Here is a 16,634-nt window from a genome sequence, read left to right on the forward strand (position 1 = left end):
AGAAATGTTCATCCAACTCTACACCTTGTTATCCCAGTTAGAGGATAGTTCGGGGGAAGTGGTCACATAGTGGTTATGCCACTGCACGAGTAACTTAGAATCTTTTTGGTGTTTTTTACTTCTACATATATGGCTTAATTTGCTGACCCTTCCAAGATATCAGACCAATATCAGATACCAAGACCTTTCTCACTGCTATAATGATTTCTTTATCAGTCTTGCAGATCCCGTCCTCTCCACTCCTCTCTCTATCTCAAATAAATGTCCCATAAGCAGAAATGCCCATCTTTCAGCCAAGTCTCATCATAGCAGTAATATCACACTCCCTTGTGTCTATCTGTGCCCTCAGCTTGTCTTTCTTATTCCTCAGACATTAAAATATTTTCCATTGAGCCTCACAAAACCCACTTCTTTCTTATCTAACCTATGTTTCCTCTGCCTTCCAGGCACAATTACTAGCATTTTAACTTTTAATGGTGGCATTTTTTATCTTTTTTTCTTCTGAACTACTTCTGTCAGGATCACATCTTACCGCCAACCTAGTTTAAATTTGTCCCAACAGCATTCACAAAATTCACCTGAGGATGTTGGTCCTGTTCCTGTTGAGATGTAACCCATCAAACATGTACAGGTCCCAATTCTCCCAGAAACATGGAAGTTTGTATCCAGCCTGGAGTGGCAGTCTCCCATTGTGGCAGCTTTGTCCTAGAGGAGCGGGCTCGGCTTGGCATGACAGTCTCCAGGCTTGGAGGTCTTCGGCAGTGGCTTCCAGGTATTCCGGGTTCATTGTCCTAATTGACTTTCCCCCAACTGGAAATGAGCTGAGGTGAACTCTGTCTTAATTTTTACTCTTTTCTCCTTATCTACGACTTCTGTCATTAATACAGGTGCCATCATAGGGTGACTTATTAAACTTTTCATTGTTTTTTTTGTAAAAATACATGTGACAATAAATTACTTTTTTATTCTATTCTAAACTGTCTCAATGCCTCAGAAATTTAAGGCTCTCTCTCCTGCACCAAATCTCAAAACACACATTCATCTGCTCTGCCTTTCCTTTCCCATACTTTCTGCTGTATGGAACTGGAGTTATCAGAGATCACTAACTTTCAAATCCTGCTTTTCAGTTTCCTGCCAACTCCCTAAAGTCTGTGTGCAGGATCTCGTCTCTCTTTTCTCCTATGTCTTTAGTTGCATGGACCACAATCCTTTGACATGACATTGCTTTATGCCATACTTTAATTAAGGCATTTAAAACAAATGAGTTTACACTCTGTAAAACACGCGGACAGAACATCGTAGAAATTTTACGAGAAGTTATGTTTGGGTCAAAAAGCTTAATGATGCAGGAAGATACAAGTACAATATTTTGTTAATAATAGATTAGCACAGCCGCTCATGATGGATTGTTAGTAAGTTGTGCCAACTCAGTAAATTTGATTCTCTCATACAAAAATATTTACGTTTATATGAAACCCTTTGAGAACAAAAACATGTTTGAGAATCAAAAGTATTTCTGAAACTGGTTACCTCAGAAGACCCTCCTCAGAAATAAATTTATTCCAGGATTATAATATACACATTTCAGCCATTGTAACAGATGACAAAAAGTAAATCCAAATACATCCACGTTTCCACATGTTTTAAGAGAAAATTTGGATTTTCCGTTTATTGGATTTAAATATTTGCATGACAGAATGTTCTCCAATTTCATTGACATGACCTTCCAAACCTGTGACCTCTACCATCTAGAACGACAGGGCAGCAGATGCACGGGGACATCACCACCGGCACAGTCCTCTCCAAGCAAGTCACCACCCTCACTTGGAACTAGATCACCTTCCTTCACTGTCACTGGTGAAAATTCCTGGAACTCTTCCTAAAGGCACTGTGGTGTTTTTACCTCTCCACCTCCTTTAGATTGCAGCAAGAAAGTAGCTTACCACAACCTTCTCCAGGGCAATTAGGGATCAGCAACAAATGCAGAACTTATCAGCAACAACTGCATCATGGCATGAATTTTAAAAATGCCAATTTCTTTACTTTAGAATAAATATTCTGAGCAAAAGCTGACTCCTATTGGTAACTGGTAATGCAGTATTGTGCTTTCTGTCATTTAATCACTCCTGCCATACACCCTATCACCATGGTTCACTGCCTATTACAATTTATCTTCTCCCTTTAGAATCACAGAAACCCTACAGTGTGGGAGCAGGCGATTCAGTTCACACCAACCCTCTGAAGTGCATCCCATTCAAACCCATCCCCCTGTCCTATTCCTGTAACCCTGCATATCTCATGGTCAATCCACCTCACCTGACATGTTTTGACAGTAGGAGAAAACCCATGCAGACAGGGGTAGAATGTGCAAACTCCACATAATCTACTGGAGATAGAATTGAAAGCGGGTCCCAGGCGCTATGAGTCATCAGTGCTAGCTATTGAGTCACCATGCCGCCTCAAACCACCTCCCTGGCTTGCTTAAAAGTTGGCTTTCATGTCCAATATCTTCCGGTTCTGACACAAAAGCTATTATATCAAACCTGGCTTCCTGTTAAGAGGAACAAGAGTGGGAAGGCATAGATTTAAACTGATGTGTGAAAGAACGAAAGGTGATGTTGGAAAAAAGGTCTTTTTCTCACAGCGGTTAGGAGGCGGAATGTACTGTTTGGAAATGTGGTGGAGGTAGTTTCATTCATTGGATGATTATTTGTACAGAAATACTGTGCAAAGATATGAGTGGAGAAACAGGAGATTGACCCTAAGGAAATGATGCTGGTTTGATGAGCAGGTGCAGGAACGTTGGCCGAATGGCCTCCTTCCGCGCTGTAGCAATTCTGTGATCCTGGTGGAGCTGCGCTTTCTGTATCAACGGGGTAATACTGCGAAACAGAAATTGTGGGAAAAGCTCAGCGGAGAGAAAGCAGAGTCACCAGACCCGGAACGTTAACTCTGATGAGTCTCCATAGATGCTGAGTTTTTTCCGGCAATTTTTGTTTCTGCTGGAGGATTTGTATTTTTTCGGGGTTTGTGTGTGTATGTGTTGGGGGCGGAGGGAGGGAATAACGCGAGTCTAGCTGCAGATAATTGTCGATGCTGGCAATTAAGCTGTAGTATGGGGAGAGAGTGTTGCACTGTCAAAGGTGGAGCATTCGGTGAAACATTAAACCGAGCCCTCTATTTGGAGGAGCAGGCGTTATTTCCCTTACCGCCCTTAACCAAATCCGAAAGACAGATTACACCTGGTCTTCAGAACAGGTGATGTTCGCTGGAGCTTGCTGCCTTCCTTAAACAGTAATGGCAAGGTGAAGCGCTCCAGCTGACTCTAATGCACTTTGGGGGGGAGTCAGGAGGTGTGAAAGGCGACGTACGGATGTATTTTCATTGACTTTTTACATCGAGATGGACACAGATGGACACAGCCCCGTGTCCCAGATGTTGCAATGACCGCTTCCAGCGTTCACTGCCCTTGCTTATATCGGATCCCTGAGCAGCCGTTCTGGCTGTGTGTAGGCGGCGCGGGTGCAGATCCGCGAGGGTTAATGGGAGTTTGCCAAGAGCCTTTAGTGTGAGTGGAGGGTGCGGATGTGAGTTGGAGACGCTGCTTGGGTCTCTCCTCCTCCTCGCCCTCAGTCCCACTCGGCGCTCCGCCTGTCTGCTCCATTCCACCCCAGTCCGGCCAAAAAAAAAGAACAAAAAAGCCCTGTTCATTCACCCGCTCGGGTCGGGAGCTGTTGATATTGTTGCCTTTTGGAGTCGGGCTCGCTGTACGATGGTGGTGATGAGCGCGTCTCCCCACCAAGCCCCGGGAGCGGACTCTCAGCTGATGGGACCGAGTCGCCTCTCAACCTTCACACACACAGAGTAAAGTCAGCTGCCGGGTTCAAAACACCTCTCTCCCGGAGATGTCCGCTCAGGGTTTGTACCAAGGTGGAGGTGCTGCCGGAGGAGGAGGAGGAGGAGGAGGAGGAGGTGGTGGTGGATGGTTAAACACGGTTCTCTTTTGCTCCTCGCCATCGGCCAAGACCATGTCCAAGAGAAAACTGCGCCAGACCAGGAGCCTGGACTCGGCGATTATTCGGGGCTACGGCACCGACAGCGAGCTGGCGGCGGACGATTTCGATACGCCCCGGAGTACCTGCCTGAGGTCCAAGTACGCGAGTGCCAGCAACCCCTTGTCTCCTCGGAGCTCGGCCGAGAGCTTGGTCAGCACCCGCTCGCTGCGGTACAGGCAGTGCCCCCGCTCCCCGCTGGAGAAGTCTCTCTCCGCCAACTTCAGCTTCGACTACGATCCCAGGGGAGGTGGGAAGAGAACCGCCACCTGGGACCTCTCCTTCCTCCCCAGGAACCAGTCTCAAAACCTGGCCAGCAACACCTTGTTCTCCCCGCGGAAGTGGCTGCAGAGGAAGTCACATCAAGCTAACAGCCAGTCCTACATAGTCTGGAGGTCAGAGGTAGGGATTACGAATTTAACCCGTGTCAAGAGTTTTGATGTGTGTATTGTTGGTGTGAGGTGTAGCATCGCCTTGCTAGGCGGCGAGTCGAACTTGTTATCTTCATTGTCAAATGTGGCAATGCGGATGATGCTGTGCATCCAAGAACTGAGAATGACTGAACCCCCATTCAGTGGCGCGCACTGTCCCTAATGTCTTCAGGCTGCACAGATAACTGGGGTTATCAACCATACCCGTGGCATATCAGATACAATTAGTCATCCGAAGAAACACCTGCAGTTTTATGTTTTGAAGGATAAATGTCATTCTCGGTTCAACTCCATCAGCTGAGAGCTATTCTGACCAATCAACGTTTTTGTTTCTGTTTGCTGTTTTGTTGCAATAATTGCTTTGTGAATGAATGTTGGTGAAACTATCAGGAGACCTGAAATGATCCCCATTAATAATATTGGGAGATTGAGATAACAAGTGTGTAAATTAACCCAGGGTATTTCAGGAGGCCTGTCATTTCATCATTTGGACTGACTCAATTCCCCAAATTGGGTTCTTGTGGCACAGTGGTAATTTCCCTACCTCTAAGCTAGAAGATTCAAATCCAAATCCTACCTGCTCCAAAGATGTGTAATAATATCTTTGAACAGATTTATTAGAAAACATCTATCCTCCAAACTGGTCTCCACAGATGATGCCATAGTTTCCCTGCTAAAGTGAAACCACGACAATAACAGGTTGAATACAATGAACAGGTTGTTGCAGTTATTCTAATATTTTATGTTAAAGGCTTTTCTGATTGTTATGAAATAGTGCACATCTCACCCTGATTTTGAAGGGATAGGACAACACAATCCAGCTTGCAACTCATCAAGGTGACTGGAAACAAAACTTACGCTGCTCTGAGAGATGACTAGATTATTTCTACCTTTATGCACTGACTGTCAGTGCTGGCATATGCCATGTCTGGAAATCAATTACTTAATAGCGAGAAACCAGTATATTCCTAGTGTAGTCTCTCAAGCAAGAATGTGCAACAGCTGTTTGTATCAAAGTGTTTGGAAAGTCTTAGTGACTGCTAAAACCTTTTGGAGTTAACTACTTATTCAATGTTCAGTTCTATAATATCACCTCTATTTTCTATTGTTTAAAAAGTAATTTTTATGCACTCCTTGAATGCAACTCACGTTTATGCTGGAGTGATATGAACAACATGGAAGGATCTAATCCAGTGACTTTAGGTCATCAAACAGCAAGAAGCCTACAGTTAGGGGAAAGTGCTGTGAAATAACTGTAAATTCTTTATTCAATTGAAGCTCAATTATCATTTAAAAATCCAAAGTGAAATAATGTGTAAAATTAGTCATAAGAAATTCACATTATTTATGGCCCAATATGAAATGTGATGATCAGTTGAATTCTGATTATTTGAAAATATTAAAAACAGCAGTTCACTTACAAAAACATTAACATTTTTCATTTTAACCTGCTTTGTGATGTGCTGTCCTTTTTTTTTTGCAAAAGCTATTATGGTATTGTGGTAGTATTTTACTAAAACATAAACTGGACCATAAGAAACATTTACACTATGCCATTTCAATTGTGAAAAATACCCAGCAGGCCAATTTTAGAACATAACCTTAAAACATTGTATAGAGTGAACATTTTGAGATCTTATAACACCAACCTTTCACAACTTTAAGAAGTTTCAAAGCACATTTAAGTCAATGAACTTTTTGAAGTGTAGTCACAAGGAGATCTCACAGGCAGTGAGATTTACATGCCAGATAGCCTTCCAACTCCATTTTGAATTAGCCCCCTTCCTCCCTCTCTTCCCCCCACCCCCACCCTTCCCCTCCTTCATCTTTTGTTGCCTGCATTGCCTTTAACAGGCTTTGCATGTAAATGAATCAGTTGGAAAACACGGGTGCATTGGTGGTGGCGAATAGGTAAAAATTGCCACAAGTGATTTGGTGGTGGGAAAAGCCAATCAGATGTGTGAAAAGGCTATTCTGGATATTAAAAATAATTTTTAAAGAATGCCAAATAGCTGGTTTGCAGGTTTTGGCTGAAGGATAAATGCAGGCAGGATACTAGGAGATACTTGTGCGTTAGATTGGGGAAGGACGGTGGCTCAGTGGTTGGCACTACTGCCTCACAGCCCCAGGGACCTGGGTTCAATTCTATCCTTGGGCAACTGTCTGTGTGGAGTTGCACGTTCTCCCCATGTCTGCATGGGTTTCCTCCGGGTGCTCTGCTTCCCTCCCTTAGTCCGCAGATGTGTAGGCTGGGTGGATTGGTCGTGCTATACTGTCCAGGGATGTGCAGGATAGTTGGAATAGCCATGGGAAATGCAGGGATAGGGTGGGTTTGGGTGGAATGCGTTTTGGAGGGTTGGAGTGGACTTGTTGGCTGAATGGGTCCATCCTTCTGTGCTATAGGTATTCTAGATACCTAATTTAATGCTTCATTTGAAAAAAAACACCTCTTCTTCTGCAGCAACCCCTCGGTGCTGCCCTTGAGTGTTAGCTTAGATTATTTGATTAAACCTCTGGCATGAGACTTGAACCCACAAATGTCTGACAGCAAAGCAAATTTTGTTATCACTGAGTTACATCTGAAAAACTACAGATGGAAACAACTCTGAATGATCATCGTGAAGTAATAGTATAGCACATCAGTGAAGTTTATTGGCTTAAGTGCAAGATTTCCTGTTATTTACATTGACTGACTTGATAAGCTTGATGTCAACTTTGCAGTTCACTCTTCCAAGTATAAATAAGAGTAGAGTATTGCCAATGAATAAAAAATAATGTTTTGGACAACCTTTTGATCAAATAGCTTTGTCAAAAACACTTTTGAACATTAACTAAATGACATAAGCAACATGCTGTAATCATGATTGACACAGTCTAGTTTTGGCAGACATGGTGGTTATGTGAAAATGATCTGTCAAAATATTTAGTTTGTTATACTTAATGACCTTTGCTTTATTCTAAAAATATTGGACCTGAACGTTCATCAAGAGATATCATCACGCAAAATATTTAACCCAACTGTCTGAAATTTCTCTTTTGTTCTTTCTTTTAGTAAATATAAATATGTGAATTCATCTCAATAATGAGTTAACACCTTTGCTAAGGATCATGACATAGGTTAACACTTCTGTTAAGATAGACAAAGAAGAAATGCAGATGGATGTAAACTGTGGTGAATGTTGAGTGCCTTTATGTTTTTGCATTTTAGTCTAGAAACTAGTCTGATGATTATGTCACATTCTGAAATAATCTGATGTGTTAAAAGCAAACCATGAAGTCATTATAGGGCTGCTCGCTCTCCAAGATTACCTTGGAGTCTTCAGGAATTAAAGATTAATCTGCAAGTTGCTGCTGCAACCAACCCGAGGTGCATTTGAAACTGTGAGCTTACCAGAAATAAAAGTTGTCATTTTTCTTATGTTTCATAAACGAAAAGTTTCACGCCAGGAGTTCTGGCAATGGCACCATATTTAAAGAGGCCATGTGCACCCATTCAAGTGCTGTCAACCCAGAGCTGCCTTGTACAGTTTGTGACATTTGCCCCTATTGTGGCAGATAAAGGGATATTGACACCCTGCTTTGTGGTCAGCAATCTGGAAGGTCTTGGTGGACATGGTTGTGCCAAAGTGGGTTTTAGAGGCTTAAAAAATCACGAGGGGCATGGATACAGTGAATAGGGTAGGGGAATCCAAAACTAGAGGGCATAGGTTTAAGGTGAGAGAGGAAAGATTTAAAAGAGACCTGAGGGGCAAAACTTTCAGGCAGAGGCTGGTGCGTGTATGGAATGAGCTGCCAAAGGAGGCAGTGGAGGCTGGTACAATTACAGCATTTAAAAGGCATTTGGGTACATGAACAGGAAGGGTTTAGCGGGAAATGGGCCAATTGCTGGCAAATCGGACTAGTTCACTTCAGGATATCTGGTCGGCATGGGCGAGTTGGACCGAAGGGTCTGTTTCTGTGCTGTATAACTCCATGACTGCATGTTGGATGATAAAGGTCCATGGACTTGGGGTGCATGTGATTGCTGCCCATTGCATGTATTCTGAGATCTGGGAGTTAATGTCCAAGATAGAGGTCCAAAACAGCAAGTGGCAAGCTGGAGTCACCTGGTAACCAGTCTGATCTTCATATCAGGAATTCTAGGCTTCTAGTTTCTATTTGGTGGGTAGTAGAATAAGAAACTGCATATTTATGAGGGGAGATTAGGTAATAATGATGTGATAATGAGCAGTAATCCCTGTTACTGGCTCCTCACCAGCACAAATCTTGTCTTGATGTCCAGGACTGGGTTGGTTGTCTTTGATCTTGACATTGAGAAAGGTCTTGCTGCACATCTCACCTGATTTTTCTCTATTTCTCACCAGAGCCCACCTCATTAAAGGACTGGGAAGGCTGGCAAGATTCTGCCTTTGTTTTTGTTCTATTAAATGAAACATTTTTTGAATACTTTTCTTTACGCCTGCTGCTTTTGATGTACATCAATGGCTTGGAATGGGCACAGTTTCAAAACTTGCAGATGACATAAAACTTGGAAGTATAGTAATCAGCTTGGAAAATTGTAATAATAACCCGGAGGATACAGAATGGTATCACGGGCTTGAGTGGATTTGAATTCAATAACAAAAAAATGTGAGGTGATGCACTTTGATGGAAAGGATAAGGAGATGCTTAACAGCACAATTTGAAAAGGGTTTCAGGAAAAGAGACAGTGCATGTGTATAAATCTTTGAAAGGTGACAAGACAACTTAACAAAGCATTTAATAAAGTATATCACACCGTGGACTTTGTAAAGATAGTCACAGACACAAAAGCAAGGAAGATAAGCTAAATCTACACAAAATATTACTGCAGTCCACATTGTAGTATTATCCCAATTCAGGGCACTCATTTGGGAAGGATTTGGAGAGAGTGCAAATGAGATATACTAGAATGGGTCCAGGAATTAGCTACAGCTAAATGGATAGACTGAAGAAGCTGAGGTTGTTCACTTTAGAAGAGATAAGGTTAAGAGGAGATTTAATAGAGGTGTTCAAAATCATGCAGGGTTTCTGTTTCCAATGACTGAAGGATTGGTAACTCATGGGCACAAATTTAAATGAATTGCAAAAGGATCTGAGGTGCCATGAGGAAATATATTTTTCTGCAATGGCAGTTTAAATTGGAATGCATTACCTGACAGAATCATGATTACAAATTTAACAGTGGCCTTCAAGGGGAATTTAAAAAAATACACCAAGGAGATAAAAATGCAGTGATACAGGGAAGAAATGGGGATTGGGCTGAACTATGTTGCTGTTTGAAAGACATTCTCAATCAGCTGAAGAGTCTCCATCTGTGCTGTACTATGCAATTCCTGAATAGTTATAAAAATATCAGATAAAAGGAAAAAGGATAAAATATCAATAAAGAATCTGTTTTTGATTGGTGTAGCAGCTGGTGCATTGTTTTATGGGCATATGGACAACCAGAGGCAGGATTGTGGGGATTGTGTGGTTGTAGGCAGGAGATAATATGATGAGAACGCCAGAGATATGACAAAGCATAGGCAATAATTCTAAGTCAATAGGACGTCCAGCGAGCATCTGCAGAGAGTCTTGACTGTTATTTTGACTTTGTACAATATTGCACATCTCAATTCCTCACCAACTAACGATGATTTTGAACAGCACAGAGGGAGTTAATCAAAGCTATTGTGGTGGAGAGTCTTATTCTTTACATTTACCACAATCACTGCAGATTGCCTGCGATTGTTTAGTTCAGCTTTAAGCCCTAGTATTGAAGCATTAAGGGTTGCAATTCAGTTGGTGATATCTGCAGGTATGAATCTCACTGGCTGACCCATATTATGCCTAATATTGATGCATTTCATTGTCTCATTCAGCAAAATGAGAGGTGATTGGGCCTCTTTCTGTCTTTGAAGAGCTGTCCAATTAGTTCAACCCGCCTGTTCTTTCACTGTAGACATGCATTCTCTCTCTTTCCAATCAATAGTAGTTGCAGTAGTAACTGCAGAACAAATTACTTAATTGGCTGTAAAGCTTTTGGTGTGTCCAAGGTCATAAAAGATGCTATATACACGTGAAATTAAAAATAAGCTTCAACTTAATATCCTTCAGACACTGAAACCTCGTGTCTTCATCCAATCTGACCAATATATAAATTCAGTTCCATACTTTAATTGATCATTAGCTGCCCTCTGAAGTTTTATCAAAAGGGGCAACTAAGGATGGACAATAATTGATGGATTTGCCAGAAACATTTATATCTCATGAATTAAAATAAAGCATAACATTTCAATCTGACCATAGCTAAGTTTCTTTTCAGAGAAATTGTAAATTATGATGTACATCAAGTTCAATTCTGAACTATTGAACTAGATGTTTTCAGCCACAAAGCAAACAAGATGCAACTGTACATGTGTTTGCATTGATGGGTAATATGGTTGAAAGAACAGTAGAATGGTTGGGATGAATCCTTACCTACTATCTAAAAACAGGTGTACAAAAGGAAAGATTAAATGGAAAGCAAGGTAGTATCTTGACCTATGTAAGGTATCTTGGAGATGAATTCTTGAGTTTTCATTTTGCAAAGTAAATTTCAGCATGCACCTCTTTTTCTGCTGCTTCACTTCATGAGAAAATATTCATTGTGCAAAGATTTTCACCATTTTGCATGATGTTAGTTCTTCAATTGTCCATCCAAAGGCTATTTCTAACTTCCGCACTCCAAATGGAAAGAGGAAGTCCACTGCTGTTTTGTTTATCAAGACCATGACATTAGGTGAAGTTGTTTGAAAACTCTCATTTATTTGTAGGACATACATAGGAGTAGATTGCGTTTGAAGTTTGCTAAACTCACCCTCAAGCCAGCAATTTTCCCTCCATCCCAAAATTTTGTACAGTGCGGCGCTCCACTCTGCTATGTACCAGCCCAATGATCACCAGGTGTGTCTCAATATTTTACCTGAGGTTGGAAATGACTCAATTTCTTAAAGCACTAGAACATTTGAATCCTAAACTAAATTATTCTACTACAATTGCTCACTACTACTTAGTTCAAATCTGCTGATGAATGAGGGAAAATTAAATTTGAAGCTGTTTTATTAAACCTTCCTTTTTCAATTCTTCATTAGTGCTAGATCAAAATCCTGTTAATCCTCATTTAACAATATTGTGTAAGCATCTTGATCATGTGGATTGCAGCAGTTGAAGCATAATACACATGTCTATTACCAGAGCAAGTAGGGATGAGTGATAAAGGCACCGCTTCTTAATTTATTTTTAAGTTATTTAATTGTCCACTATGATCCATGACTGGATTTGACAGAACTAGAGTGTTGAATTGATCCTTTTGTTCGGAATAATTTAGTTTGTTTATCACTTGCTGCTTCTGTTGTTTAGCATGCATGTTGTTTTAAGCTGTGTTGTCACCAAGTTGGCACTTCATTTTTACCTATGCGTGGCACTATTCCTGGAATGGTCTCCTATAATCTTCATTGAACCACAGCTGATCGCCTGGCTTGATGGTAATGTTAGAGTGAAGGATATGGCAGCCCATGAGTTTACAGAGTGTGATGAATATAATTCAGTTGCTGCTGGCTCACAGCAGCTTATTGATGCTCAGTTTTGATCTGCTAGATCTATTTTGAAAATTAGTTTTTAATGCAATTTAGTTTTTAAAATTATATTTCATCTAATAATAGAAATTCAAAGTGAAGAAATGTCAGTGCATTTTACTTCTGGGTTTGTTGTTTGTGAAAATTCTTCATTATGATTCACTGCTTACCTTCCTTGTTGACATCATGCAGTTAGGTGTTTAGGGATCATCTTGACTTGACCCCAGGATCAAACTGACATTGGAAGAATTGAAATCCATGCCACAGCAATTGTTAGGTCTTCATGGACAGCTTTCTACCAGATCAGCAGAAACTGATGTCCAAATACTTCTGCTACTGACTATTAATGTTCAATCTACAGCTCTTACAAAATCTAAGGCAAATAAAAGGGCTTCTTCGCTTAAAATTAGGCCCATCTGTACATATTGCTGAGGAAAGGACAAGAAATAACAAGAAACAGGGCATTCACGTGTCTTGTGAAGAATGTTGAACTTTTATTACAGGACCAGCTTTACACAATAGAGATCAGTACTATCCTGAACATGTGCTCATCCCCAATATGTAAAAAGAGAGGAACAGTCAAACAAAATACACCATCTGAATTACATTCACTTTTTCACATAAGGGGTACTGGAATACAGAACAATCTCCCAAAAATAGTTGAAGATACTTGTTCAATTGAAATTTTCAAGATTGAGGTCAATGGATTTTTGCTGTGCAAGTGTATCTAGGGATAGGGAACACAGATGCATAAATGGAATTGAGCCACAGATCAGGCATGATCTGTCGGAATGATAGAACAGTCATGAGATACTCTGAATGACCGGTTTGCTTTGCTTCTCAGTATGAGCAAACTGCTCAAAGTTACCTTTATTTTAATATTTGCATTACCTTTTTAATGGGTCTGGGCCGGTATGAAGTATTGCTCAGCTGTTGTTCTCAAATTAGTTTTGCAACAGCACAATCCCTATAATTTTATTTTAAGAAATGAAAAAAAATTGCTTGGACACAAGCCAATATTCTACCGTCTGCTACAGGCCTCTTCCAAAAAAGTGGCTATTTTAGTTTTTCAGTTCTAGTTGAGTCTGGGGCCACTGGATTGAATGGAGCTACTTATAGTCTGCACGATGTTTCACTCATCTCAAGTGTTTGTTCATACTTGTAAAAATAATTCACAGGATGAGTTATTGACATGACTGCAAGTCAGGCAATATGAAATAGAAAAGCACAACAACAATTGCTATCAAAGTTTTCATCTGAATCCTTTGCTTACATAGTGGGGTTGTGAAGGGGACAGGTGGGTGTGTTGGTAAAGTGAGAGCAGGACGTTGGAGCATTCTTTCTGAATCTGGTTTGTGAAAAATACTGTTTTGTAATAAAGACTAAATTGAATGTGCCAAAGTTCAGAGAATTGATTAGATGTACATTGAAAGCATATTCCAGGAGAACTTTATGAACTGTAAAACATTATCTTTGAAATTCAGTAAAAAGAGTACAGTTAAAATTATCATAAATCTGACATTGTTGTAAAAGCCAAATAGTTCAATAATTCCTTCTTATAAAGGAAACTTACAATTAGTTGTGAAGTTCTTTGAATGTTCTACTATCATAAAAGGTTATTTTGTTTGAATGGTGACAGACTGAGAAATGTGTGCAATCAGCAGGACCTGGCTGTTGTGAGATCAAAACCCTGGAACTCCCTCCCTAATTGCACTGTTTCATAGAATCCTTACAGCATAGAAGCAGGCCATTCAGCCCATCAAATCACACAGATCCTCCAAAGAACATCCCACTCAGACCCATTCCCTACCCTAATCCCTGTAACCCTATATTTCTATGGCTAATCCACCCAACCTACACATTCCTGGGGCAATTTAGTGTGGTCAATCCTCCTGCACATCTTTGGACCATGGGAGGAAACCGAAGTACCCAGAGGAAGCCTATACAGGCATGAAGGAGACCGTGTAAACTCTACACAGACAGTCACCTGAGGGTGGAATCAAATCCAGGTCCCTGGCGCTGTGAGGCAGCAGTGCTAACCACTGAGCCACTGTGTTGCCCCTACATCATGTGGATTACAGCAGTTCAAGACGGTAGCCCATTGCCGTATGAGGGAAGGGCAATAAATGTTGACTCAGCCAGTGCCTCAAATACCCTGTAAAAGAATAGAAAGAGCACATCCAAATAATAATTTTTTTCACGAGGCATTACAGTTTCAAACAATTCTCTGCACAAAAATAATTCTGTTGCTCCTTTCTTATGTTAGTGGTAATTATTCTTGGTTGATCTTCCAAGCAATCAATATAGATACGTACTCAAAAAAGTCATAAGTTGGAAAATCTATGTTAGATACCCCGACTGTTGCCTATTCCAGATAAAATTGACTCAATTTTTAAGGCCTTTCCTGATAACATCAAGTTCTTATTCTGCTTATTGTCTTAGAATATCTTTTTACTTGGTCTATTCTTCCAATCAAATATCCTTCTTATGAATTCAGAATGGCATGCAACACTACAAAAGGGCCTTCACCAGTCTCATGTATAAATTCAATTATATATTCTTGTTTCTATTATAATTGCCTGTATGCATAAAACCAAATAATTTTGCTAGTTCTTGCATACTTGTATAAATAAAATTAGGAGTCTAAAGAAGTCTATTGGACCTAAAATGTTAACTCTATTTTTCTCTCCATAAATGCTACCTGATCTTCTAAGCTTTTCCAGCACATTTTGAACAATTTAGATTAAATCAAACCTCTTACATGTAACATCATTTTGCAAAAGGTCAACAGACGATATTATTTTTGGTGATTAGCTCAAGGAAAATGAACTGAGATTCTATATCAGTGACATCCCACAAACAGCAAAGAGAAATGAATAACCTTCTTAGTGATATTATATGAGGGAGAAATGTTGTGCTAGACATGGGGAGAAACTGCACGTTACACAGTTCGATGGTATCTTTAACAACCACTGAGCAGGTATGTGGATTTTAACTCCAAATTTAATTTAAAGAACAGAAATATAATGGGACATCCTCATATTATCTATATGTTTTTGTTCTTCTTGGTTTTAAAATATACACACATAAAATAATATTCACTTCTTCAACATTTATTGTGAGATTGTCATGTTAGTATTTTATGTTATAGTCATGTAACACTTTGGAATCAGTGTTCTTTTTTTTACTGCATAATAGGGAATGTTGAGGGGTACTTCCACATATCTGAAATTACTGTTGTGGTTTACTATACACATGGGACCACTGTGTGAGGAAGTATCCGGAGTTCGGATTTTGGTGCTCCATGGCAAAGGATGTACTGTCACTGGAGCAGATGCAGATGAGGTTCACTACATTGATTCCGGTATTGAGAGGGTTGGCTTATAAGGAGAGATTGCAATTTAGATGAATGAGGTGGAATCTTATAAAAACATATAAAATTATGAAGGGAATAGATAAGATAGAAGGAGGGAGGTTGTTTCCACTGGTGGGTGTAACTATAATTAGGGGGCGTAGCCTCAAAATAAGGGGGAGCAGATTTAGGAATGAGTTGAGGAGGTAATTCTTCACTTAAAGGATTGTGAATCTGTGGAATTCCATGCCGAATGAAGCAGTTAAGGATACCTCACTAGATGTTTCTAAGCCAAAGATTTTTCAACAGTAAAAGAATTAAGGGTTATGGTGAGCAGGCGGATAAGTAGAGCTCAGTCCATGAAAATATCAGGCACGATCTTATTGAATGGCAGAGCAGGCTCTATGGGCCAGATAGCCTACCCCTGCTCCTATTTCTTATGTTCTTAAGTTCTTGGAAGGAGATGGAGTAGTTTGGTATAACGTGGATGGGGTTTGAACATCTTTCCCTCCCTCTAGAAGGAGGGACGTAACCACTACACCACAAGCACTCCTAGTCAATGGTATATTGATTGGGTATTTGATTGTACTGACGTGGTTGGATATTAACTGTAACTTCACATATACTCATACACAGAAATTGATGGTTCTTGTGGCCCTGTGATAGTACACCTACCTTTAGAACAGGAAGTCTGGTGTTGTGTCATATCTACCACAGAAGTGTGCCATAATGTAGCTGAAATAATTCCAAGGAGGCTGCTAACCCTTCACCAAGTCACCCTTAATATTTACAGTACATGGACTCTGACGAGCTTGTCAGAGCGAGTCCCTAGAATGAGGAGACTCTCTGAATCTCCTGCTTATGTCTGTCAGCCAGGGATCTGTAATCGGCCCAGATTAATAACCGCAATCGGGGATCTCCCACCGGACGAGATCCACAAGACCCTTGCTCCAATCACTACAGTATGTAAACAAGTTAATTATATATATATATATATATATATATATATCCCTACATATTTACACACACGCACTTCAGCCACCACTTGACTATTTAGATATGAAAATAGTCCTGCATTTTCTTTTTCTGCTCATATCCAGTTCATGTTTCAAAGTTGTTGTTTTGCCTCCTTCACTCATACTTCCAAATCATAAAAATTATAACACAAAAAGTTGTTCCCCTG

The 16,634-nt window shown here is 40.4% G+C and overlaps 1 protein-coding gene across 1 annotated transcript in view; it reads left to right on the top strand.

Moving 5' to 3' along the window:
* Nucleotides 1–3,115: 3,115 nt before the first annotated feature.
* Nucleotides 3,116–16,634, top strand: part of LOC109935041 (rho GTPase-activating protein 6-like) — a 515,598-nt gene continuing 502,079 nt past the window's right edge. Inside the window, exon 1 of the mRNA XM_048602528.1 lies at nt 3,116–4,454. Coding sequence (XP_048458485.1) covers nt 3,906–4,454 — 549 coding nt within the window. The 5' untranslated portion in view covers nt 3,116–3,905. The remainder of the gene's footprint in view (nt 4,455–16,634) is intronic.

The sequence above is a fragment of the Rhincodon typus genome, chromosome 11 (assembly GCF_021869965.1).
Source record: "Rhincodon typus isolate 14 chromosome 11, sRhiTyp1.1, whole genome shotgun sequence".
Taxonomy (NCBI): Eukaryota; Metazoa; Chordata; class Chondrichthyes; order Orectolobiformes; family Rhincodontidae; genus Rhincodon; species Rhincodon typus.